General features: G+C 46.6%; 3 protein-coding genes across 3 annotated transcripts in view; 1 reads left to right on the top strand and 2 right to left on the bottom strand.

Moving 5' to 3' along the window:
* LOC133013278 (laminin subunit beta-1-like) overlaps positions 1-15,179 on the top strand; it is a 19,309-nt gene extending 4,130 nt beyond the window's left edge. The window contains exons 4-33 of the mRNA XM_061080381.1: positions 1,627-1,700; positions 2,609-2,797; positions 2,897-2,960; positions 3,374-3,576; positions 3,760-3,880; positions 3,999-4,187; positions 4,663-4,839; positions 4,994-5,106; positions 5,200-5,279; positions 5,582-5,717; positions 5,803-5,961; positions 6,277-6,410; positions 6,516-6,636; positions 6,858-7,044; positions 7,132-7,275; positions 7,357-7,588; positions 7,849-8,012; positions 8,212-8,436; positions 8,525-8,742; positions 9,659-9,755; positions 11,880-12,249; positions 12,331-12,515; positions 12,676-12,917; positions 13,017-13,223; positions 13,301-13,445; positions 13,536-13,743; positions 13,830-13,971; positions 14,076-14,252; positions 14,353-14,512; positions 14,600-15,179. Coding sequence (XP_060936364.1) covers positions 1,627-1,700; positions 2,609-2,797; positions 2,897-2,960; positions 3,374-3,576; positions 3,760-3,880; positions 3,999-4,187; positions 4,663-4,839; positions 4,994-5,106; positions 5,200-5,279; positions 5,582-5,717; positions 5,803-5,961; positions 6,277-6,410; positions 6,516-6,636; positions 6,858-7,044; positions 7,132-7,275; positions 7,357-7,588; positions 7,849-8,012; positions 8,212-8,436; positions 8,525-8,742; positions 9,659-9,755; positions 11,880-12,249; positions 12,331-12,515; positions 12,676-12,917; positions 13,017-13,223; positions 13,301-13,445; positions 13,536-13,743; positions 13,830-13,971; positions 14,076-14,252; positions 14,353-14,512; positions 14,600-14,736 — 5,000 coding nt within the window. The 3' untranslated portion in view covers positions 14,737-15,179. The remainder of the gene's footprint in view (positions 1-1,626; positions 1,701-2,608; positions 2,798-2,896; positions 2,961-3,373; positions 3,577-3,759; positions 3,881-3,998; positions 4,188-4,662; positions 4,840-4,993; positions 5,107-5,199; positions 5,280-5,581; positions 5,718-5,802; positions 5,962-6,276; positions 6,411-6,515; positions 6,637-6,857; positions 7,045-7,131; positions 7,276-7,356; positions 7,589-7,848; positions 8,013-8,211; positions 8,437-8,524; positions 8,743-9,658; positions 9,756-11,879; positions 12,250-12,330; positions 12,516-12,675; positions 12,918-13,016; positions 13,224-13,300; positions 13,446-13,535; positions 13,744-13,829; positions 13,972-14,075; positions 14,253-14,352; positions 14,513-14,599) is intronic.
* Positions 15,180-15,261: 82 nt separating this feature from the next.
* On the bottom strand, positions 15,262-17,960 carry echdc3 (enoyl CoA hydratase domain containing 3). The gene is made up of 6 exons (XM_061080385.1): positions 17,785-17,960; positions 17,026-17,147; positions 16,853-16,950; positions 16,158-16,358; positions 15,770-15,948; positions 15,262-15,678 (listed from the first exon to the last, which is right to left on the bottom strand). Exons 1-6 carry the CDS (start codon positions 17,925-17,927, stop codon positions 15,525-15,527), a joined length of 897 nt encoding a protein of 298 aa, XP_060936368.1. The 5' UTR covers positions 17,928-17,960; the 3' UTR covers positions 15,262-15,524.
* Positions 17,961-18,262: 302 nt separating this feature from the next.
* Positions 18,263-23,115, bottom strand: kcnj8 (potassium inwardly rectifying channel subfamily J member 8). The gene is made up of 6 exons (XM_061080384.1): positions 22,704-23,115; positions 21,196-21,344; positions 20,933-21,093; positions 20,367-20,506; positions 19,485-19,701; positions 18,263-19,390 (listed from the first exon to the last, which is right to left on the bottom strand). The coding sequence occupies exons 1-6, from the start codon at positions 23,045-23,047 to the stop codon at positions 19,151-19,153; spliced, it is 1,251 nt and encodes a 416-aa protein (XP_060936367.1). The 5' UTR covers positions 23,048-23,115; the 3' UTR covers positions 18,263-19,150.
* Positions 23,116-24,803: the final 1,688 nt, after the last annotated feature.

The raw sequence follows: 24,803 nt of genomic DNA on the forward strand, positions 1-24,803 counted from the left end.
CCCCCCTATTAATCCCCTATTTCTGTCAAATTAAATACTTGTGACTAAATAAGAAATAATTCTAAAAATCTAAAACAAAAACACTGCCTTATATTCAAACAGTATTTGTCTGTATGTGTGTGTACTGTATGCACATGCACACACAACACAATATAAAGTTAGAGCAGCTGTATTTCAGAGGTAAGCATCGATTAGATTCTGATTTAACTCTCAAATTAATAGGCTAATAAATAAATAGAAAGATTAACAAGAAGCTGAATCAACCACAACAGAGTGAAACAGAAATAAGTTTTAAAGGCGTCGATAGAATCTGTTTAGTTTAGGTTCTTGACTTTGTGCAGAAAGTGAAAACCTCTGATGCTCACCCACTGGCGTCCCCGGTTCTGCTCGATCCTTCGCTCACTTAAACACCAACAGCCCATTTCCAACTTTTCCAGGAACTTTTTTCAGGAACTCTTCTTGGAACTTCACCCTGGAAGTTCCTCCTCAGGAACCTGATATACACTTTGCACTCAGATGCATCACGACTACTGTAAATAAACAGCGTGTGTTTAGTTTGAGTCGTTCTATTGCACATAAAGTAAATCATTATAGTTGAGGCTCCATTAAAAGAAAACCAATACTCATGACATCGTTAACATTAGAAATGAACCATACAGCATCCGGCTCTCAGACTTGTGTGCCCCCCCACTCTGCACATGCACACACGGGTCCTGCAGAGCGGTGGGAATCTGCCGGTGGTGTGAGTCATGGCGGCAGCGGCAGCCAGCTCTGCAGATGGCTCCAAACAGCAGGAGGCCGCAGACACACAATAGCTTTGCTTGGGATTTCCTCTAATTCCCTCGCAGAAGTCGGTTCCATGTTGGCTACTGAGCCACTTCCCACAGCTGCTGTTAACTTGAAGCTGAGCCGAGCTACACAGCGTTTCATGATGACACATGTACGATCGTTTTGCCCTCTGTACGATGTACGAGCATACATGAGGTAAGATAATTTGATCATTAGTTCTGGACAGTAAAATAGGGATCAGGTCTGTGTTTACCCATATTTTCTCACGTGAAGTTTTTCCACAAGTCCTTCTTGTTTCAAAATCAGAGCCTTCTGCCTTGAAAAGGATTGTTTCTGTAACTAAATTGCTTCAGAATCTCGAAACAGCTTAGAAAAATCTGTATTTAGCGTCAAACCCTCTGGTCGAATCTGATAATTTCCCTCAAAATACGATCATTTGAAGCTTTTGGTACGATACTTCATCATTTACCACCACAGGGACACTTACCAGCAGATTGCTTTCGATTTGCCACCAATCTACACATTACTTATCTTTTTCTATCCAAGATATTTTAAGCGTTTTTGTATTGGTTTAATCTGATTTAACTTCTCGGATCTGCAAGTATGAACAATTACACATTCAAGGATTCACAGAGCAACACAATGCAGGACTTTGAGTAGATTCAATTTGTATTGGGACAGAAAAACCAGCCGAGCACAGAGAGCCTGTAAATGCGGAGCACATGTTAACGTGAGAGGATGAAGCCCATCTGGGGTCTGCTCATTTCAAACACTGAACTCTTATGAATGGAGATTTGTCTTCACTGGTTGATTTCCTGTGTTTCCCTTCACCTGCAGGTGTGGAGAACGTGACCATCCAGCTGGACCTGGAGGCCGAGTTTCACTTCACACACCTTATCATGACCTTCAAGGTGCTGGATCTCTTTCTCTCCCCCCCCCCCACACACACACAGACACACACACACACATACAGACACACACACATCACAGAGATACTCTCGTACCCACGACACGGAGATAAACAGCACAGAGCAGCTGCGGTGGAGGAATGTGGGAAATGGTTCTGGTCTCTGGAGAGTGGTGGGAACCAGCGGAGGAGGAGGAGGAGGAGGAGGAGGAGGAGGAGGAGGAGGAGGAGGAGGAGGAGGAGGAGGAGGAGGAGGAGGAGGAGGAGGAGGAAGAGGAAGAGGAAGAGGAAGAGTTGCTGTGCAGCGTTAAGCTCAGATCTCTGTCACATGGTCGGACGTGATGTGAGACAGCTGGATTCATGCCTTTCATTGACGTAGTAGTCAAAACACACATGAGACATACTTCCTGTCCCACCCTGTTTTCAGTCAGACGACAGGAAAGATCAACACGTCCTGCAGCCCCCACCCGTTATATATATAAGTTTATATTTATCATGTTTAAACCATAAGTTCTCATTGTTCCACAAAGTGAATCTGGATTATTAAAAATTACTTTGTTGGTTTGAATTCAAATAGACAAGTTATATTAACACAGTTTATAACTTTGTTGTAAAGTGTAAATGTTAAAGTTGCTTTATTTAAACTTGAGTTTTTGACGTTTTGGTTTCTCTGATGCATGAAAGCTCAATTTAACTTAATCTATATTAAAATACCGTGAGTTGGTAATTTTGCCTAAATTGATTGTGTGAGTATTTAAAAAAAAGTTCGGCTGAAAATAGTTGTTCTTCTTTCATTTTGTGAGAATCGAGGGGATAAAAGTTAGTTTATTGAATTAAAATCTTGATTTGTTGAAAACTGGAACATTGGATTCCTTTGTGAATTTATTCATGATTCTCTCCATCCGTCCGCAGACGTTCCGCCCGGCTGCCATGGTGATTGAGCGCTCGATGGACTTCGGGAAGACGTGGCAGGTTTATCGCTATTTCGCCTACAACTGCGAGTTGTCCTTCCCCGGTGTGTCGACCGGGCCCATGGTCAAAGTGGATGACATCATATGTGACTCCCACTACTCCGACTTTGAACCCTCCACAGAGGGAGAGGTGGGTTTTCCCTTTTCATTTACCAGACTGAAACTGAGATGCAGATTCAGACCCATACGTCACTTCCTGTACAGCCTTTGACCTGATTCCTGATTTCAGGTGATAATCCGCGTGCTGGACCCGGCCTTCGAGATCGAGGACCCGTACAGCGTGAGGATTCAGAGTGAGTGGCTCGGTTTCTACTCAGTGTCGTTCAGGTAACAGCTACCTGGAGCCGAGCTGCGGGGGTCAGAGGTCAGGAGGGAAGAGCTCGGGAAAGAATTTCACATGTGGAAGCGAGTCAGCTTCTGTGCACACGCCTACACACACACACACACACACACACACACACACACACACACACACACACACACACACACACACACACTCGTGTTAAGTATGTGGTGAATGCTGTGGGTGTGTGAGGAACAGCAGCGGGAAAAAATGACAAGATATCAGACCTCACATTGTGTAGATTTACTTTCCTTTTGAGAAAAACTCACGCAGACACCTCTGAATGCATCTTTCTGTGTGTGTGTGTGTGTGTGTGTGTGTGTGTGTGTGTGTGTCTGTGTGTGTGTGTGTATGTGTGCGCAGACATGCTGAAAATCACCAACCTCCAGGTGAAGTTCCTCAAGCTCCACACGTTGGGCGACAACCTGCTGGACTCCCGCGTGGAGGTGACGGAGAAGTACTACTACGCCCTGTACGACCTGGTCGTCCGAGGAAACTGCTTCTGCTACGGCCACGCCTCCGAGTGCGCCCCGATGGACGGAGCGCCGATGAGAGCCGAGGGCATGGTACGACAGACACACACCCACAGGCAACTGATACAAGACATGGAAATTTGAATATGTACAATTCCTCAAGAATTGTGTAACAAGGTCTCATGTTGAAGATCATGTGAAATGACTGAAAGCTCCAGAACAGCCACGAATTGGAGCTTTTGAGTCTGTTTTTGAATCAGTATTCGGTGTGTGTAGGTCCACGGCCGCTGTGTGTGTAACCACAACACTGAGGGATTGAACTGTGAACGCTGCACAGACTTTTACAACGATTTACCGTGGAGGCCTGCGGAGGGACGCAACACACACGCCTGCAAGAGTAAGAAGACCAACACACATCCAAATCTCAATCAAGTTTGAAAAACGTCTTATTCCCTTTGATGAGCGTAGGATTAGAGGATCATGTCTGACTCTGAATCTCCCTTCCTGTCTCTCAGAGTGCGAGTGTAACCGTCACTCCACCTCGTGTCACTTCGACCTCGCCGTGTTCATGACGACTGGCAACACCAGCGGCGGCGTGTGCGACGACTGCCGACACAACACGGTCGGCCGGCAGTGCGAGCAGTGTGCGCCGTTCTTCTACCAGCACCCGGAGAGAGACCTGAGGGACCCCCACGTCTGTGAACGTACGTCACCCGCTCCCGACCTCTGACCTCCTGCTCTCTGTACTCCCAGGCTGTGCTGGTTCTCTGTGGCTCCTCCCACCAGCAGCACCTGGAGCTGCACTCAGCAACTGGCTCAGGCTTTGAAGTGAGAGGCAGACAGGAGCTGCTGTTACAACATGATTGCAGAGACGTGCTAAGTACCGGGTTTTAAAGTTAAACATGGCCTCCCCCCCCCCCCCTCTTTTTACCTCCCTTCTTCCTCCCTCTGTACAAGACTCGTCTTTAAATTACAAAATGTTCTGTGCTTCTCTTTCTTTTTCTCCCTCACTCACAGAAAACCCACTGAATCTTTATTTTAGTAAAATATTAAAAACAAACACCTTTAAATCAGGAATTAAAACGCTAAAATATATGTAAAGCACTGAAAACAGCCTCATGTCACTGGCATTAAAACCTGTATCTTTTCCCACTGTCACCATGTGTTGTGTCTCCTCAGCGTGTAACTGCGACCCGACCGGCTCTCTGGAGGGCGGACTGTGTGACCCGCGCACCGACGTGGCCGCCCGGCTGATCTCAGGCCAGTGTCGGTGCAAAGGTCACGTGGAGGGCGAGCGCTGCGACCACTGCCGACAGGGACACTACGGGCTGGGCCAGGGGCCTCAGGGCTGCCTGGGTAAGTCCCAACCACTCACACCACACAGGAAAAGGGTTTATTACTAATATACGGTTAATTTGAAAAATCCCTTGAACTTCAACTTTGATATTGTGCACGCTACACCCTGGACTGACTCAGCACTTGTCTCCTGCTCCTCTGTGTGTTTTGGCAGCTTGTGCCTGTAACCCGCTGGGCACGCTGCCGGGAGGAAACCCCTGTGAGTCCCGCTCAGGAAAGTGCTTCTGCAAACGCCTGGTGGACGGACACAACTGCGACCAGTGTCTGGTACGGATCCAAACTGTCAGCGTGACTCCGGATGCTCGTCCCAGTGTGTGTGTGTATGTTTGAAATGTGTCCTCTGTGTTCCTTTGTCTCCAGCCTCAGCACTGGGGTCTGTCCAACGACATGGACGGCTGCAGATCATGTGACTGTGACCAGGGCGGAGCTGTGGACAATAAGTAAGTTTGACAAATAAACTTAAAATAACTTTACTCTTTGATTCTGAATGAGAGGAAATGTTTCAGGAGCGTCTGTTCTTCAAAGGAGGGATGTTTGTTTGCAGTGAGACATGAGTATCGTGAGATCAGCTGCACTTTGAGGAAGGTCTGGAATTAAAAGACCGAAGAAAACTAGTTTCACTCAAGCTGCACCAAACTCACAGACATCCGTCCTCTAAATATGTCTGAGCCGTTTATTTATTCCCTGTTCATTCAATAATTCCTGTATCTTAACCTTCACATTAAAATGTCCCTGTCCCCAGCTGTGACCCTCACTCAGGACAGTGCGTCTGCAGGGAGCACATGTTCGGACGCCGCTGCGACCAGGTGGAGTCCGGCTTCTACTTCATCACTCTGGACCACTACACCTACGAGGCCGAGGACGCCAAGCACGGACCCGTGAGTGGGTTTTAACGAGCTGTGTATGAAGTGGTGGTGTGTGTTGTTCCCAGATGTGTGAGCTACATGTGTCTCTGTGCATCAGGGGGTGACGGTGGTCCAGAGACCTTACCCTCTGGACCGGAGTCCCACGTGGACCGGTATGGGATTCGTTAACGTGCCAGAAGGAGCCTACTTAGAGTTCAACATCGACAACATCCCAGATTCCATGGACTACGACGTCCTTATTCGCTATGAGCCTCAGGTAACACACACACACACACACACACACACACACACACACACACACACACACACACACACACACACACACTCAATCACACACACACACACATGCACACACAACATGTCAGTGTAACAGAAGATTTAAGAGCTTCAGAACATTTGTAATAAGAATTGTAATTTAAAAATATAATATTACGAAAATGTAATTGGTGGTAGTTACAGTTAGAAGAGTGGAAGCTAACACCTGTGTGTGTGTGTGTGTGTGTGTGTGTGTGTGTGTGTGTGTGTGTGTGTGTGTGTGTGTGTGTGTGTGTGTGTGTGTGTGTGTGTGTAGCTGCCAGAGCAGTGGGAGCAGGTGAACATCAGAGTCCAGCGTCCCGTCTTCAACCCTACGAACTACATCAGTCAATGTGGGAACTCCATCCAGGCTGGAGACGAGCAGGCCATCTCTCTCCCTCCTGGATCCAGGTGAGACGACATGACTCCTCCTGTGTGTGTTTGTTTGTTTGTGTCTGCTGTCATCGACACGTTAACGACACGTTAACAACACGCTCTGGCCCTGTTGTGTTTCAGACACGTGTTGCTGCTCAGGCCGGTTTGTTTCGAGAGAGGAATGAACTACACGATCAGCCTGAGTCTGCCGCTGTACTCGTCAGTCAGCGACGTCCAGAGCCCGTACACACTCATCGACTCCGTAGGTTCAATACACACACACACACACATGCACACACACACACATGCACACACACACACAACACAAACACAATGATTTAACCAAGTGAGATTCATTTCCATCTAACATCGTCCAATGTGGAGAAACAGAAAATAAACACTTCCTGTTCCTTCAAACCTGATGTGGTTTCATAACATTTTCCATCCCTCTGACCTCCGCCCCCTCTTCCTCCTCTGTTTTAGTTGGTGCTGATTCCTCGGGTCAGGGAGCTGGACATGTTCCACGGCATCGACGGCGTGGGAGCGTGGGATACGTTCCAGCGCTACCGATGTCTGGAGAGCAGCCAGAGCGTCGTGAAGAGCCCCATGACCGACATCTGCAGCGACTACATCTTCAGCGTCTCTGCTCTGCTGCACAACGGAGCCATGGGTACGTGCGTCGTGCAACTTTGATCGTCATCGTCTTCATCAACAATAATCTCATCCCTCTTCTTCTCTCCCTCATCTCATTTCCCAGCATGCCAGTGTGACCCTCAGGGTTCGCTCAGTGCCGTGTGTGAGTCCAGCGGAGGTCAGTGTCGCTGTCGATCCAACGTGGTCGGCAGGAACTGTGAGCACTGCGCCCCGGCCACGTTCCTGTTCAGCCCCGCCGGCTGCAGACGTAAGTGTCGAGCGTGATCGTTCAGTTTGACGCTTATTTAATTAAACCAGTCACAATAACATGTGATTTACACTCTTCCAGCTTGCGACTGCGACCCTCGGGGCTCGGTCAGCGCCTTCTGCCACGAGGCCACCGGCCAGTGCGAGTGCGTCCCCGGGGCCACTGGTCGCCAGTGTTCCCACTGCCTGCCGGGCTTCTGGGGCTTCCCCCAGTGCCGACCCTGCCACTGTAACGGCCACAGCGAGTACTGCCACCTGCAGACCGGCGAGTGCCAGGGCTGCAGAGACTTCACCGGCGGACACCACTGTGAGAGGTACGACCCGGTGACCAGGACGCGTTTTAGGCCTGAATTCGACCAATTAGATTATCTTACAATCTACTTCTCGGATGTTAGGAGCAGGAACTTATATAATTATCTAGTGACACGACATCAAAAGCTTAAAGGAAACATTCCGGACATTCCCCCAGAACCAAGGTGTCACTGTGAAATCACTGACTTCATGACACCCGTTCCCTCCAGGCGTCCTCAAACCAAAGGGATCTTCTCTGTTTCACCTTTCCCTTTGTGTCCAGGTGCCTGGACGGTTACCACGGGGACCCCGAGCTGGGCTCAGGGGGCCACTGTCGCCCGTGCATGTGCCCTGACGGCCCCCGCAGCGGACGCCAGTTTGCAGACAAATGTTACCACCTGTCCCACACCAACCAGCTGGTGTGTGTGTGCAGCCCCGGATACAAAGGTAGAGCAACACATTTGTTTTTGCCTGAGCAGGTTTGTCGTCAAGTCTTCATCTCAAAACACAAACACACACAAACACACACACACACACATACCAACACTAAACCCAAACACTTCTGTGTCCCTGTAATTAACCTGCTGACCTTTGTCCTAAATACACAAAGCAGTTGATTTATCTCCCGTTTCTTCTCCTGAACAAGGCTCCAGATGTGACGAGTGCTCCCCCGGTTACTACGGGAACCCCCTGGTGCCCGGCGGCAGCTGCATGCCCTGCCAGTGCAACAACAACATCGACATGCACGACCCGGGGTCCTGCGACACCCGGACGGGGGCCTGCCTCAAATGCCTGTACCACACCGACGGCTACGGATGCAAGCACTGCAAACTGGGTTACTACGGCGACGCTGCCACGCAGAGCTGCAGGAGTGAGTCCAGCTGCTGATGTCACACCACAACCTCACTGAGTGTATTTGATCCAACTTCAGATCCTGATATATAACGTCTTCTGTGCAGAGTGCATGTGTGACAGCGAGGGAACGCTCCCTCTGGCCTGTTCGTCCCCCAGCGAGTGTCAGTGTGATCAGCAGACCGGTCAGTGTCCCTGCCAGCCCAGCGTGGTCGGTCAGAACTGCGACTGCTGTGCCGCGGACACGTGGAACATCGCCAGCGGGACGGGCTGCGAGCGCTGCGACTGCGACCCCGCCCACTCCTTCGGCTCCTCCTGCAATGAGGTGGGTGGGACTCTGTGACAACAAAACTCAATCTGATCATCTTTGAGTCCAAGTGACAACTGGTAGAATCTTGAAGAAATTGCGTTGCGTTCACGGACTGTGTTGCATTTGGTCAGTGACTTTGACCTTTGACCCCCAAAATTGAATCACTTCAACTTGAAGTTCCAATGAATGTTAGTATGACATTTGAAGAAATTCCTTCAAAGTGTTCTTGAGATATCGTGTTCACAACCTGAAATCCAGCCTCCGGTCGGGAACAGGAACCTCTTAGTCCTAAACGATCAATAATAAAGATGTTTACGATATGTGAAAAAAACGAGAGATATGTTCCACTGAGCACGACCAAGAAATATGATATACAATTTAATTCAATCTGCATCACATCCTGCAGCAGCTGCTTCACTTTTCCCTCCGTCGACACGATGTACAGCTGAAGCTCTAAACTCTCGTCTCCCAGTGAAACGCTGCTGCCAAAGCTTTTATTTCACAATGAGCCAAAGTTCCAAGTGATTCACTGGGAGAGCTGCAGTGAGTCACTGTTACCAAACCAACTAATCACCAGGGTCTGGGTTTGTGTAGTTGTATTTCTGATATATGGACTCCAGCTGCATCTCAAATCTATGTGTGTGTACTCACGCACACAGAGAACACATGGTGCACACACACACACACGCACACACACATGTGGGTTTCTGTGTTTACTGGCTGCTTTCCATGAGAGGAAGGAAACTTCACAATACACTGTGGGATAACTGAATGTGCATTTCTCTAAGAGAAGTGAGTTGTATTTAACTCCAGATTTCATTGTGTCAGCGAGTGAAAGAAAAAGCTGTGAAACTGAGCAGGAAAATAAGACGTCAGCCGTGTTGTGATAGTATTTTGTTGAAGTGTTTTTTATTGTGTGTTTCTGCTGCAGGTCACGGGACAGTGCTCGTGCAAACCTGGTTTTGGCGGCAGCACGTGTCGGGAGTGCAGGGAGCTGTTCTGGGGGGATCCAGAGGTCAAATGTCACGGTACGTCACCGCCACCGGTAAACAACATAAATTTATGCTTCGGTTTTAACTCACTGTCACTTTTAATACGAAACGAACGTAAAAAAGGTCACTTGAATTTAAATTCCACTTTGGTGCCACCAAGTGGTTTCATCAGAAAAGATGAGGTTATTAAAGTTTTAATAGTGTTAAAATGAAGTTTAATTCAATGGACCGGTACCAGGAGGTGACAAGAGGATCCTGAACAGGTGAGAGAGGAGGGGCTGGGGTTCCTTCAGGGGAAGTGGGAGTGGCAGAGGGTGAGTGAACCCATGAAGACCCAGATGTTGTCTTCAGTTGAAACACACTTTCCTCCTGACCACAGTTTGTGAAACATCTGGACCGAGGTCAGGTTAAAGACACAAACAGCCAGGAACAGGCCTGTTAGACCATGATAAATTACCCCTTGTGCATGTTTAAAGATTCTTGTCCTAACACTGAAGAACACGACCTTGAGTCCTTCACTGTTCACCCAATATGGATATGAACTCTCCCACTGCCTCAAATCTCACGGCCACTGTTTCATTTCAACCTCCGAAGCTGGAACACTGGTCGGATGCTTCCTTTAGTTTCCGTCAGTAAATACTATGGTGGGTTCATTTTTCATGGGGATTCCCAGAGTCACAAATGAGCTTCAGGTTTGTGTTTTCAAGCCCACGCGTCCTCCTAGTGATTTTAAAATGTCTTTTTGTCAGACAGGTGCTGAGTATTAATCTCAGAGGGTTTTCTTGTCTGTCGGGCAAACTGACAGAGCGCCCATCTGCAGAAATGCACGCCCCACAGTAGCTGCCTCGCCCCTCAGAGTGAGAGAAAGGGTGAGGAGAGGGTGAGGAGAGGGGAGGAGAGGGGGGGTGGGAGGTGGGGGATCTGGGAACGACCTATCGTTCCCTGCCCACCAGAACCAGATGTTCTCCAGAAGTCCCAGGCATCCCGTTTTCGTCATGCTCCGGCACCCAGAGGAGCCAGGAATGCTGAACTCCTCCCTGAAGGTCTCTTGAGCTGCTGGACCAGCTGGACCTCTCCTCCTATATGCACAGATGACACTCTGATGCACGGGGGGGTCTGGGCGCTGTGGCCTCCTCCCAGGGAAACGTGTGGGCGTAATGACCAGCTATAAGTTAACGTATTGTTATTTAAGCCTCTTAAAGCTGCTGCAACAGCTGAGAAGATGTAAAATGTAGATATTCAAAACTAATTTATGATTTACGAGGTGGACGTCAGTGTCTCTGGTATGTGGGGGTTGTCATGAGGCACTTTCTCAGAAACAAGCCCATAACCACTACGTATGTTCTGTGCGTGTGTTTCCAAACACGAGTGAAATATTTCTACATGACAAAAACAAGCGTTCCAAACCCAACCCTCACCCCCGGCTCCATAAATCAACCTTAACACAATGCAGCGACCCTCAGACTCTGCATTCCTTCGTCCTGACTCACTCTGAACAGCCCCCTTCTTCTTCTCTGGGGGGGAGCAGTCCAGTGGACGGGCCCGGGGTCAGCGTGACCCTCCTGCTCGTCTTCATGGATAACTTCATTTACTGGAGGAGCTGGAGCTTGAACTAAACTTTGTTTTCAAACGACTTATTTCCCTGAGGAGACTTTACGAGTCTCAGGTTTCTTAAGAAAACACAGCACATGATGTTTATTGTTCTTTATTAAGAGCCTGTTCTATGAGCCGGATTATAGAAAATAAACTATTATTATTCTTATTTTAATAATAACTGTTTCCAGGTCAGTTGTGAAGCAAGAAGAGGACTCACATGACCTTAGAAAGAAAAGTTACACCTCTCATCTAAATTTATATTGTATATTTAGTTCTAAATGACAAAGTTAGAGAAGAGTCAGAAACTCTTACAACTAATTTGAACTGTACAACACGTTCCTGGTATCAGGAATACCTGGATTTATTTTTAATTTCCTGGATTATCTCCCTGACCCTGACTTCCCTCAAGCTCAGGAGGCAGAACAGGTCGTCCACTGAGAGTCGTCGGTTTGATACCGAACCCCACACGGCCCCTGATGGCTCTGCCTGCTGTGTATGAATGTGTGTTAATGGATGAACTGTAAAGTCTTAGATACAGAGCATCTCCTCTCTGTGTGTTTCCAGCTTGTGACTGTGACCCTCGGGGAATCTCCAGCGAGCAGTGCCACCGCGCCACCGGTCAGTGCACCTGCGTCGAGGGCGTTTCCGGCCCACGCTGCGACACGTGCGCCCGAGGCTACCAGGGCGAGTTCCCCGACTGTGAGCCCTGCCACCAGTGCTTCGCCACCTGGGACAGCGTGGTCGGCGAGCTGACCAATCAGACCCAGCGTCTGGAGGCCCAGGTGACAGAGCTGCAGACCAACGGGGTGACGGAGCCGTACAAAGAGCTGATCGGCAGCCTGGAGAGAAACTCCAAGGCCGTGACAGAGATAGTGGAGAGCAACCCTGCTGCCGTGAAGCTGGAGCAGACCCAGGATCTCATGCACCAGATCACGTACGTACAGAAACAACCAGAGACGCATGGGAGGCACATGATGTACAAACCCTTCATTACTTCTTCCCCGTGTGTCTACAGCGGTTTGATGTCCTACCTGAACGGAAAGCTCAACACCACAGAGGAGACCTTGAACCTTCTCCACGATGACTCCAACTCCACCGACGTAAACTTGGACGCACTGACGGAGGAGGCCAACCAGCTGGAGCAGAGCGTCCAGGACCTGAGGCAGCAGGTGTACGAGGCCAAGAACGCCAACCTCCAGGGTGAGGAATCAAACCGCAGGACGGAGACAACGTGCTTCATCCATTTTAATGACTTTCTGACTCGGTTATCAAAAAATATCAACAGATTTCAAGTTAATCAAATGGAAATCAGCTGCATATTCCCTTCTCTGACTTCATCGGGGCCTGTGTGTGTTTTCAGGTGCCATGGACACCATCACAGCAGCTAACAACCAGTCCACGATGGCGGAGCTCCGCACCAACACCTCCACCAGCGACCCTGGAAACACGGTGGAAGAGTCCGCCGCGGTACGGAAAGCCACAGAGGACAAACTGAGCAGCGGCCAGAAGGAGTTTGATCGCAAGCACCAAAGGAACTCGCAGAAGCTGGAGAAACTGTCCGACGAGCTGGAGAAATTCGACCTATCGCCGCTTAGTGAGAAGGTGAGAAACATGGGACCAGAAAAACCACAACTCACATACACAACCACAACACATCCTTCATAGAATATTAAGACAACCTCAAATTCTCTTTCTCTGCAGACGTGTGGCGGTGCAGCTGACGGTGACGGCTGCTCTGGCTCCTCCTGCGGCGGGTTGGGTTGTGTCGGCGAGGACGGAGCTCCCAGGTGTGGAGGAGAAGGATGCAAAGGCGTCGTCACAACCTCCCAAACTTCTCTCAAATCAGCCAAGGACCTGGACCAGGAGATCTTAGCAGCTATGCAGGAGGTGGACAAGCTCTCCAGGCTGGTGAGTGAACATGTTGTAGCAGCTAATGCAGAATAACAGAAGATGCACGTGCGCACACTGACACTGGTTGTGATCAGGTGTGGGAAGCAAACATCCGGGCAAATGAGGCCAAGGGGAACGCGATGGAGGTGCTGATCAAATCCAACCGGAGCAAGGAGCGGGTGGAGCAGAGCAATGAGCAGCTCCGCAACCTCATCAAGGAGATACGAGACCTCCTCACCAGTGAGCAAACCACACAGCTCTACTACAGAACTAACATGGATGAGATATTCAGTATTTCAAAAACTGTGTTTGTCTCTGATAATGATCCAGATGAGAAGGCCGATGTTTCGGTGATCGAGATGGTGGCCAACGAGGTGATGGCTCTGGAGATGCCGACCTCGACCGAGAAGCTGCACGAGCTGACGAAGGAGATCAGGGAGAAGGTCGGAACCCTGACCAGCGTGGAGAGCATCCTGAGTCAGAGCGCTGAGGACATCCAGGTCGCAGAGAAGCTGCTGAAGCAGGCCAAGGCTGCCAGGTAACACACAGAGACACACTGTGAGGGGGGGGACGTTTCTGTCCAAGGATGGACTCATGAATACACATGTTCACTCTGTCCACTAGTGAAGAGGCGTCCACCATGAAGGAGACGGCAGATGTCGTGCAGGCAGCGCTGAACGAGACAGAGCGCGCTCAGAGCATCGCCATGGACGCCATCCAGCTGGCCCAGAACAACACTAAAGGAACCCTGGACCTGCTGATCTCTGTGAGTGTCACCTCCGAGCTCTGAGGTCACCACACAGCGAGGATGCAGGGGTTTAATGTGTGTGTATGTGTGTGTGTGTGTGTGTGTGTGTGTGTGTGTCTCAGGTGGAGGCGGAGACAGCCTCCACGGAGCTGAAGCTCAGTAACACCACCGGTCGCCTGGTGCAGCTGGAGAGGGAGGTCGGCATGCTGAGACAAAACAACCTGGAAGTGAACCGGCTGTCGGAGACGGCCGACCGGATCGGAGAGCAGGCCCGACAGGAAGCAGACGAGGCCCAGAAGGTCTCACACACACACACACATTTGAATTTGGGGTGAGGAGCACTAGCACACACATGCTGTCGTCCGCCCTGTGACGCTCTGTGTGTGTTTGTGTGTGAAGGAGTTTGACTCGGAGGTGAAAGATAAGCTGGTGGAGGTGGGGGACCTGGTGGAGGACAAAGGGGAGACGGTGCTGCAGGCGAGGAGGAGAGCAGACGAGCTGCAGCAGGAGGCCAAAGAGCTGCTCACTCACAGCAGCAGCCAGCTGCAGAGACTCGGAGGTAAGACGATTGTCAATCTGACGTGTTTTCATACTGCTTCTACTTTCTCTACCTCTCTCCACATCTGCTGTGATCCTGTGTTTTCAGAGTTGGAAAGTTCCTACGATGCAAACCAGCGCATCCTGGAGGCCAAAGCCGCGGAGCTGGTGGAGCTGGAGACAATCGTCCGCAAGGTCCTGGAGGAGATCAGCTACAAAGTGACTCTGTACAGCACCTGCCTGTGATGATCCACGTCCTAGTACCTCAAGCTGCTCGGACTGGGATCTACACAAACAAATACCGCTCCCACATAAATAACACGTTTTTTAACCGTCAGGACCAAACACTGTTCAGATGTTGTGATTGTTAGAGGCGGCGGCCGAACACCTCGATGTGACCGACGGCGGCGCCAAGAAGTATTTTAACAAAGGAGACAAGCTGCCAAAGAGGAAAGTGTTGAAAGAAAACCACTGAAAGCCAATGAGACCTCAGTGCTAGAGACTCAGCAGAAGTATTTACCAGTGTAAGCTACGACAATCTATGTATTTAAATATATGACTGAACCTTTGTGAGAAGTATTAAAGATTTATAGGTATAAGCCCAAAGATATGTAACATTGAGGGGACCAAAGATACATTTTTGGAAAAATGACTATGAACACATAATAAAATTTGATTTGAATATAAAAGTACTGGTGTTTTTTTTTTTTTTTAATAAATGAATCAACTTTAATGATGTCGAAATCAGACAACAAAAACAAAACAAGCAGAATGATTTAGAAAGTAACTCTATTGCATTTAACATTTTACAAATATTTTATCGATCAGCATTCTTTGCATTCTTGAGTCTGGATGGTGACTCGTCTCCACTCGGCAGCTTTTTAAAGGCACAACGGTTCAATATGAAACCGTCTCATGGTTCAGATTAAAAACTCTTCCATGTTCACATTGGCCCGATCGCTGACTCTGATCACCACTGACTGAAAACCATGTGCACCAATCAGCATAAAACTGCTGTGATCAAAGTTTCTCCTTCAGTCGTGAGCTTGTTCTGCTTTGTGGCTCCACACCGGTTTGCGTTTCTCTATGAAGGCTCGGATCCCCTCCTGCCCGTCGCTCAGGGCCAGGTTGTCCACCATCACCTTGGAGGCGGTGGCGTACGCTGCATCTCGCCCCTGAGACATTTGTCTTTGGAGGAAACAAAGGAAAACATTTGAAACACTCAAAACACTATAACCAGAAAGAAAACGAAATAAAAAGCATCTGATAAAACTCTGACCTCTGGAAAGTTGCTTTTCCGAGGGCCACGACCGGTCGGCTCGCCTGACACACCCGCCGGGCGATGGCCAGCGTCTCCTCCTCGAGTCGCTCCTCTGGCACCACCTTACTGACCAGGCCATGCAGCAAGGCATCATGGGCTGAGATGGGAGTTCCAGTCAACAGCATCTCCATGGCGACCTGGTGAAATGAGAAAAGGTGTAAATCAATTAGAGCCTGATACTGGAACGTAGCATTTAGCAAAATCACCCGAAATGGTTGCAGATCAAACAATTTATCAATTAGAAATGAAATTATTATTATTATTATTATTATTATTATTATTATTATTATTATTATTATTATTATTATTATTATTATTAAATGCCTTCAGTAGCTTCAGCTCTTACTTTCCGTGGCACCGCTCGGCCGATGGCCACCGCCGGTGTCGAGCAGAACAGACCCACATTGACCCCCGGCGTGGCGAAGGTGGACTTCTCCGTCACTATGGCGATGTCACAGCTGGCAACAAGCTGGCAACCAGCCGCCGTGGCAACACCGTTCACCATGGCAACCACCGGAACAGGTATGTCTTGTATCAGAGTCATCACCTGAAGAAGAGACACATTTGACATCTTGTCCATTTTCTGATTGACTTTTACCGAAACGACCAGTGGAGTTGCCCCCTGCTGGTCACTACAGAGAATACAGGCTTCAGACACTTGTTTACAAACAGTTAATGATTAATACTCATGCTACTGATGATGTAATTAATAGAATATATAAAAAAGTGATTGGTCAATTGAAGAAAGTTTAGAAATTCAGGAAATATAATAATTTAAACAGTAACATCACTAAACTATAACAAAAATGTAATTGTGTATATTATAGCTTTTTGTAAATATGAGCATTTACAAATTTCATCCAATTTCATCATCCTAGTTTCTTGTCATTTTAAAGCAAATACAGTTTTTCTTTCTTAGGTCTGACATCATCACCAATTGAAAAATAAAATTAAAAATAATAGTTAGTTGTACCAGTTAGGGTAATTATTTTTTTTTTATATAGTAAAGAGGTTGATGATTGTAAAGACAGGAACATTCACCTCAGCACAGGTGTGAAACACCTTGGTGTGATACTCTCGTCCCTGAGCGGACGTCAGCTCCTTCAGGTCGTGTCCGGAGGAAAACACTGAACCTTTGGCTGAAACACACAAACACAGTCAGACCGACTTGTTTCTCCGTCTCTAACACACACACGTATTTAAAAAGCTCTTACCTGATATGATAATAACTCTGAGGTCGTCACTGTCCACATCGGTGACTAGGTTTTCTCTGAGAGATTCCAACATGGACAAAGAAAGAGCATTTCTCTTCTTGGGATTGTTCAATATTATTCTCCTGGAAACAGAAAAAGACGACATCACATCTATTAACACTGAATTACCTCCTGTTCTCAATGATCAGTATTTCATGAGGCTTTATAAAAAAAGGACTTTTCATTCAGACATTTGAAAGACGACAACATAATTGTGTAATATCATAACGACGCTGCACGACAACCACAGGAGATGACAGAATTAGATTTAACTACAGCTCAGTCACTTCAAACTTTACCAGTGAACAGCAGAAGATTATTTATTAGTTTTTAGTTTTAATCCAAACAGACAGAACATTATAATCTGTCTTGTTTAACCTGTTTCTGGAAACGTTCCACTTCCACTTACTTTTCAGTTCAATAAAGTAAAAGTTTCTAAAGCAGCATTTTTAATAGATTTGTGATATTTTCTCGTTGACGTGCTAAATCAATAATGTGACATCCCAATGTTGACATTGAGAGTTCTGCAGATTTAAACATTATTCGGGAATGACATGTGTGCCGAATTTCTTCTGAGACCTCATCATGTGTAATAAAGTCCGGATCGAAACTTTAAAGCTATTTGATGATGTTTAAATCTTTATTCTTCTGTTAAATCTGTCGTTTCCACCCTTGACCTCCTGTTTGTGAACAGAGGACGGACACATTTCACTGCTGCACCTGATTCCGTCGCTCTGCTCTTTCACCGTCGGCGGCTCCGGTTCCGGTCCCTGTCCCCGGTAAAACCTCGACCCGGTGAGAAGCGTCGTTGTCCGGCGGAGATGAAACAAACCAGCCGCTCTGGGGAGAAAACAACCGGCCATGTTGGTGCTTCTTCACCGATCAGGCACGTCCGGTTCCACTTCCGGGTACGACACTATAAGCAGCACGTGGTTGCAACGTAGGAACCAATAGAGAGACAGAGGCTTAATTAAGTTGAATTAATTCCTTGTCTCTTTAAGGTGATGAAGATTTATCCTTTAATATATTTGATCATTTTTTAATAAAGATAAACAACAAGATCCCATTACGTGTTTTCTACAGAATATATTCATATGTACAATTATAAATAGATTCAGGTTTGTATGACCACACTTGTAAAGATATATGCTTTTATTTTGTTGTATGAAACTGAATGAATATCTGATCATTTGTTCAGGTAAAATACTGAAACATGTTCAGATGAAGTGAGTAAATGTATTGTCATAACACGATCAAATGTACAGTGATTGATTGATTCATTGATCTATTGATTGATATATTGATTTCCGTTATCCCCATATTGTTAACACTAGTAGTGACTTTAGTGTTTGTGCAGGTGAAGCTTCATTTCCTGTACGAGCAGATCATCGTCTCCATCACATCTGAGTCTTCGTCACTTCAGTGAAGTCCAGTCAGAAGCGTCAAGTTAAACATGAAAACATCTTATCGACAAAGAAGCTTCAACTACCAATCATTTTTATTATCTAATTTCTTTTTTTTATAGTTTTTCATGAATCTATTAATGTGAAACATTTTCAAAGTGAATGTGACAATAAAAAACAAAACAACCTGGCTCGTTTCAGCAAATAAGAAACTGGGAAACACACGTTCTATCCACAAGGATCATCTGATGGTTTTTATAAACAATCTCCAGACAAGCAAACAAAATAAACTGGGTCGGGGGGGGGGGGGTTGACCTTTAAAGGTTTAGTGACATGTGTCCATCACATTGTTCGACCGTCAGTTCAAAACTATCTTTTAAAACTCCACTTAAGTATAATTAGACATTAAAATGCTGATGCACATACTTTAAATCCCTCTGAGGATGAACTGGATTCTTGATAAAACATAAAAGACTGTGTAGGATCCTTATCTGATGATGTCACTCCGTGGTTACACACACGGAGTGACATCATCAGATAGCTGCTGAATATCAGCAGCCGTGTTGGGATAAAACAGATAACAGAAAGAGATCGAGTCCCATCAGAGGAGGAGAGAGGCCGACACCCACAGCCCTGCATCCCCCCAGGAGGAGCAGGGCGGCCAATAGGAGCAGGGCCTCATGTCAGGTGACGTTGTTCAGGTTCTGGCCTCCGTCGCCCGGGGTGAAGAACTGGACCTTGGCTGAGTTGTTCCTGCGCAGGCTCCCGCTGCTTCCCGCGTTCTTACGCATGGAGTTGTTGCGTCTCATGGAGTTACGCTTCCTCAGCGAGTTCTGGTGCGACAGTTCGCTCTTCTGCAGAGTTTGAATTAAGATGGACGGCTTCTCGTCCAGTTCTCTGGCGCTGCACAGCGGCGTCGTCACCTTGGAGAGCAGGACAGGTTGAGTGGTCAGATACCAGCACATGTCAGCAGGATGTCAGGAGTAGTTTCACAATAGTTCCCTTAACTTTTCTCACCTTGACTGTGTTGCCAAACTTGGAGTAGTCCACAGAGTACACCCCGTCCTCCTCTGTTACTATGGGAACAAAGCGGTGACCCCACTGGATCTCCTCGGAGACATAGGAGGTCCGGGCCTGTGTGGTGATCCCGGTGGTCTCCACCACTCCCTCCAGAATGACGATCACCTCCAGGTCACTGCACTGCAGCTCCATGGCCGACAGGTCGTACAGCGGACTGAGAGCAGAGAGCAGAGAATACACACGTTACATCTGTGTGTGTGTGTGTGTGTGTGTGTGTGTGTGTGTGTGTGTGTGTGTGTGTGTGTGTGTGTGTGTGTGAGTACAGATATAGTGGCTGATACCTCAGATTCACATCTTTTCTGCATTGTTTATTTTGTAAAATAAAAGTTCATATCAGCAAACGAACACTGATACAAATAAGTCTGAAGACCCAAAACTGTAATCCATCTCCAACCCAATATTAAATGTATTTATTTTACTGTCTCGAGGATCTTAAGTTTTTTTTAAACAATAAAAATGTAACTGTTTATTTTAAATGTACATGTTGAGAGTCTGATAACAAAGTTCATCTGAGCAGCATAAATCAAACAGGTGGAGAATAAGACTGTATTCTTCACCTGAGTTGATTCTTGCTGTGGCTCTGTTTCTGTCCAGCAGGGGGACACAGTGAGTTATACATTAATCTGTTGATTTCCATCCTTCTTCTCTACAAACTGTAAACAGTCAAAAATGTTGTGTCTTGACTTTATCGTTTCTTTTGGATGAAGGAACGAAGGAGTAAAAGTTGTTCAGATGAAACAGAGGAGCAGAGAGAACGTGTGTCTGTGGTTCTCAGACCTCAGATTGGGGGTGTCAGTACTGGTCAGTACTGGTCAGTACCTGCTCCTGTCGATGGTGTGGCAGATGATGAGCGGAGCGAGGAGGAACAGGCTGTTGCTCGCCACGGCGCTTTCCGTCTGCACGTCGATCTGCTGGATGGGGATCACTTCCCCCTCGGGTGTGGTCGTCTTCCTCACCACCTGCCCAGCGACACACAGAGTCATCATTTTATTAAAACAAATGATAATGTACAAGTTAAAAAAGAACAGAAACAGAGGTTTTAAAAAGTATGACACTTGGTTATAGGTAACATTAGAAGTGTTCAAGCTGTAGGGGGCGCAAGAGAGCTGCAGGAGTCGGTGTAGAAACAGTGACAGTGACAGATAAAATCATAGCTTGCTGATTTTTACATTTATGAGATTAATTAATTGTAACTTTCTGATTTAACTTGAATTTCAGATTTCTGGTTAATTTAAATGTTCAGATTTTACTGGAATTCATTGAACTATCTTTTAATTCTGATGATTTTATGAATTATGACAGGGTCAAGGATTCTGACTAATTATAGGAGAATGGGATTAACCCTCAAACAGAACCACACCCAACAACCATCTCTCAGTGATCACCTGTAGCCGGACCGTGGCTCCGATGATCATACTCTTCCTCAGGTCTCCGATACGAATCATGAAGCACAGGTGATTGTTTCTGACAGCGATCACGGCGTGACGGCTGAAGATCAACGTCTCGGCTCGACGGTTGGACTGAGCCGTCTTCATGAAGATACAACCTTCAGGAGGGAAACACACCAAACATCACAGGTCTGATATCAGCGACCTCCAAAGGTCAACGTTTGATTCTTGCTGGAGGAGAGACAGTGTGTGAGGGTTACCCAGCATGACGGCGTTGATGATGAGTCCCACGATGTTCTGCAGGATGAGGACGGTGATGGCGATGGGACACTGCTCCGTGATCATCCGTCCCCCGAAGCCGATGGTCACCTGCACCTCGATGGAGAAGAGGAAGGCTGACGTGAACGACCTGCGGGGAACAGAGAGAGTCACTCACAGTTTCATGAACCTGACGATGATTTTATGATTTTCTCAACCAAACCCTGTCAGTTCATTAATATACCAGAGTAAAAGCACTAGTTTATTAGAGCTATTTTTACTTTATTTACATGTTCTTCTCTCTTTAAATTATCTATGACAATGACCCGTTATTTGTTATCATAACACTTGTCATTGTACGGACTCTGTTTTAACTTATATATGACAAATACGACTTGAAGTTTTGTTCAGCGGCTCCAAACGTTTGGATCCTTCCCAAAGGTCACAAGATAAATCTGAGAGGTCATGAAATGATTAATGGATCGAAAAAAGAAAACTCACAAAATCCTTCTGCATAAATCTCAAATCTTTGCTTTTTGTAAAATAACTTCTGCCTCAAACTGATGATTTGATCTTTAACGTGTTTTGCAGCTTTAAGATTGAATGTAAAATCTGGAAGGTGAGTTTAGATGCTAAAGTGAAAATGTGGAAAGGGAGGGGGGGGGGTAGAAATAAAACTATAAGTGTAAAAACTTCTGATGTAAGCGTACAAGTCGCCACAGCTGAGCAGCGGAAAGAGATGAAGAGGAGGAGGAAGGGGAAGAAGATGAAGAAGATGGTCACTGACAAATACATGGAAAGGAGGGAGGGAGGGAGGGAGGGAGGACACAAGGAAGGATTGGGGGAGGAGGGGGGGAGCAAAGAAGACTCACACTCCCTCCCTCATAACTTCCTGTCACAACTAATGTCTTTTCCTCCTCCCCCTCCTCTTCCACTGTGGAGTTTAAACAGAGATAGATAGAGATGTAGAGATGAAGAGGACAAGGAGGAGGGAGAGGAGGTAGAAGAGCAGGAGGAAGATGAGGACAAGAACAGGAGAAAGTAGAAGAAGAGTAGAAGGAGGAAGAGGAGGTGGAGGAGGAAGAGGAGGTAGAAGAGCAGGAGGAAGATGAGGACAAGAACAGGAGAAGGTAGAAGAAGAGTAGAAGGAGGAAGAGGGGGTGGAGGAGGAAGAGGAGGACAAGAACAGGAGAAGGTAGAAGAAGAGTAGAAGGAGGAAGAGGGGGTGGAGGAGGAAGAGGAGGACAAGAACAGGAGAAGGTAGAAGAAGAGTAGAAGGAGGAAGAGGAGGTGGAGGAGGAAGAAGAGCAGGAGGAAGATAAGGACAAGAACAGGAGAAGGTAGACGAACAGCAGAAGGAGGAAGAGGAGGGCGTTGGAGAGCTCGGATGAAGTGAAGATGGAGGAGAAGAAGAATCCCAGTCTCACCAAACACATGAAACCCACAAAGGAAACTTTGATGAAGACACACACTCTGTTGTGTCTCGGACACACACTCTGTCTTCTCTTACTTGACTTCGGTGACGCAGCGGGTCTTGTTGCGGTCCGCGTCCAGGTCCCCGTGCCCGAAGGCCACCAGCCACCAGCTCATGGCGAAGAGGAGCCAGCTGGAGACGAAGGTGGTGGTGAAGATCACCAGCGTGAAGCGCCACTTCAGGTCCACCAGCGTGGTGAACACGTCCTGCAGGAAGCGGCCCTGCTCGCGGATGTTCTTGTGCGCCAGGTTGCACGCACCGTTCTTGGCGATGAAGCGCGCCTTGTTGACCCGGTCCCTGAACACGGGTTTGCGGGGCATGCGGGACGCGAGGCCCGGGAGACCGAACTCCTCCGGGATGATGCTCTTCCTCGCCAGCATCCTGCTCCTGGCTCCTCAGCTGCAGGGAGAAGAAGCTCCTGGTTAGTGCGTCTTTACGCGCGGTCCAAACATGTCCATGGAGATGTCCGGCTGTGTCCGTTGCGCACCGCCTCTGCTGCGTGTCTCCTGTTGACGTAGGACAAGTTCCTGAGTCCAGAGGATCTAAGATCCGGAGCTGCTGCCTCCCAGGACCGATCAGCCACCGCCGGGACACACGGGACTAGGAGCTGAAACACGGGACTATGAACTGAACCAGAACACGACGCGTAAAAGTCTTTATAAATAACCGAATCACGCCTCAGCCGATGCGCATGACTTTTACGCACAGCGCCACGAGTCCAATCACCGGTTTAACCCGTGAATCATTAATGTTGGATGATTTCATTCAGTTGGTTTTCCACACAAAAGCATCAAGTTCACACGCATCTTCATCTAATTTCTACTTTTTAACGGTTTCAGAAAACAAATATATAGAAGAATATAGTAGTTGTTTATTTTTACAGGTACATAACTGAGCAATTAATTTAATTATGACTTATATATACTCATATTGTTATCCTTTTGTGAGCTTCTTTTCTGACGATGCAGTAACTGATAATAAACATATTAAAATAAACAGATAGACAAATATAAGCAAACAGGAAATAACCAGCAGTATTTAGGAAAGATGAAACTTTTACTTTGTGTTTGATTATCAGCTTCTGTTTCACATGTGACTAATTAAATAAAAACAAAGAGTAAAAGTGAAATGAAGAGAAGCTTCAGATTTTACTGTTTAAAATAAAACAATAACTTTTATAAATTAAATCTTTATGAACTAAACAAAACAACGAAAATTCTCATTATGATTAAATAAAAATTATAAACGTTCAAAGCAAAATTCTGCGTATTTGTAAATGTCAACTTATATTTAATTCTTTCTTTTCTGGTCTTTTTAATTGTGAATTTATTTATTGTCACCAGGGGACGCTGCTTAACAGTACACAGTCACTGAGTGTGTGTGTGGTGCAAGTTTAAAGAAAAAGACAAAGTTTAACTTCACTCAGAAAACATTTTTATTTTCATTTCAAGTGTAAAAAACTCAGGCACACAGAATAATAATAATATAAGCGTTTGTATAAGTTTAAAAACTCCTGGATTCACAGGCTCCTACAAACTGTACATGTACATACTTAAAAAATTACCTAAACTTCATCTGCAGCTGAAAATCATGTTTATTTAACAGTCATGTGATTTTATGAGGAAGAATTAAAACAGTCGTCAAAGCTCTGATAGAGTTTGTGCTGACTTCATTTTGTGCTTTTTCTTCGTTTGGCAGAAATCTGAGTTTCGTGTTTGAGTTTGAGCAGCAGAGTGAAAAGAGTAAAACAAACTGCAGCATTGTTTAAAACACGTGAGAGAAATTCTGTTTAGTTTAAAAAGGAAGTTGAAAAGAAAAAGGATTAATCAATAAACAATAATACAAAAGGGACAGAACCACAGAACCAAGGATTCTAGAAAAACTGAGGAAACAAGTTTTCAGATCGACTCCATCTGTGAAACATGTGAATTTGTCCCTTTGGGATTTTCTTTGTTAGAAATATGTATACGTGTAGATATCATTATAAAAACTATAAATGGAAATAACAGTATAACATGATATTTGTGATCAATTCCTCTGATAATACGACAGGAACATTTTATCTAAGTAAAAAAAGTTAATCATAGACTGAGAATGAAGATGACATGACGGCGCCAAGAGAGTAAAGCCAAACCA

This window comes from Limanda limanda, chromosome 1 (genome assembly GCF_963576545.1).
Source record: "Limanda limanda chromosome 1, fLimLim1.1, whole genome shotgun sequence".
Lineage (NCBI taxonomy): Eukaryota > Metazoa > Chordata > Actinopteri > Pleuronectiformes > Pleuronectidae > Limanda > Limanda limanda.

What these genes read in the sequence shown, in the direction of transcription:
- kcnj8 (XM_061080384.1), bottom strand. Translation starts at nt 23,047, where the DNA reads ATGCTGGCGAGGAAGAGCATCATCCCGGAGGAGTTCGGTCTCCCGGGC. An exon ending in CGCTGCGTCACCGAAGTCAA is followed by an intron (nt 21,345 to 22,703) that starts GTAAGAGAAGAC and finishes TGTTCCCCGCAG; the next exon opens with GTCGTTCACGTCAGCCTTCC. An exon ending in CATCAACGCCGTCATGCTGG is followed by an intron (nt 21,094 to 21,195) that starts GTAACCCTCACA and finishes TCCCTCCTGAAG; the next exon opens with GTTGTATCTTCATGAAGACG.
- echdc3 (XM_061080385.1), bottom strand. Translation starts at nt 17,927, where the DNA reads ATGGCCGGTTGTTTTCTCCCCAGAGCGGCTGGTTTGTTTCATCTCCGC. An exon ending in GCCGAGCGGTGCCACGGAAA is followed by an intron (nt 15,949 to 16,157) that starts GTAAGAGCTGAA and finishes TCATTTCACCAG; the next exon opens with GTCGCCATGGAGATGCTGTT. An exon ending in GGAAAAGCAACTTTCCAGAG is followed by an intron (nt 15,679 to 15,769) that starts GTCAGAGTTTTA and finishes TTTCCTCCAAAG; the next exon opens with ACAAATGTCTCAGGGGCGAG.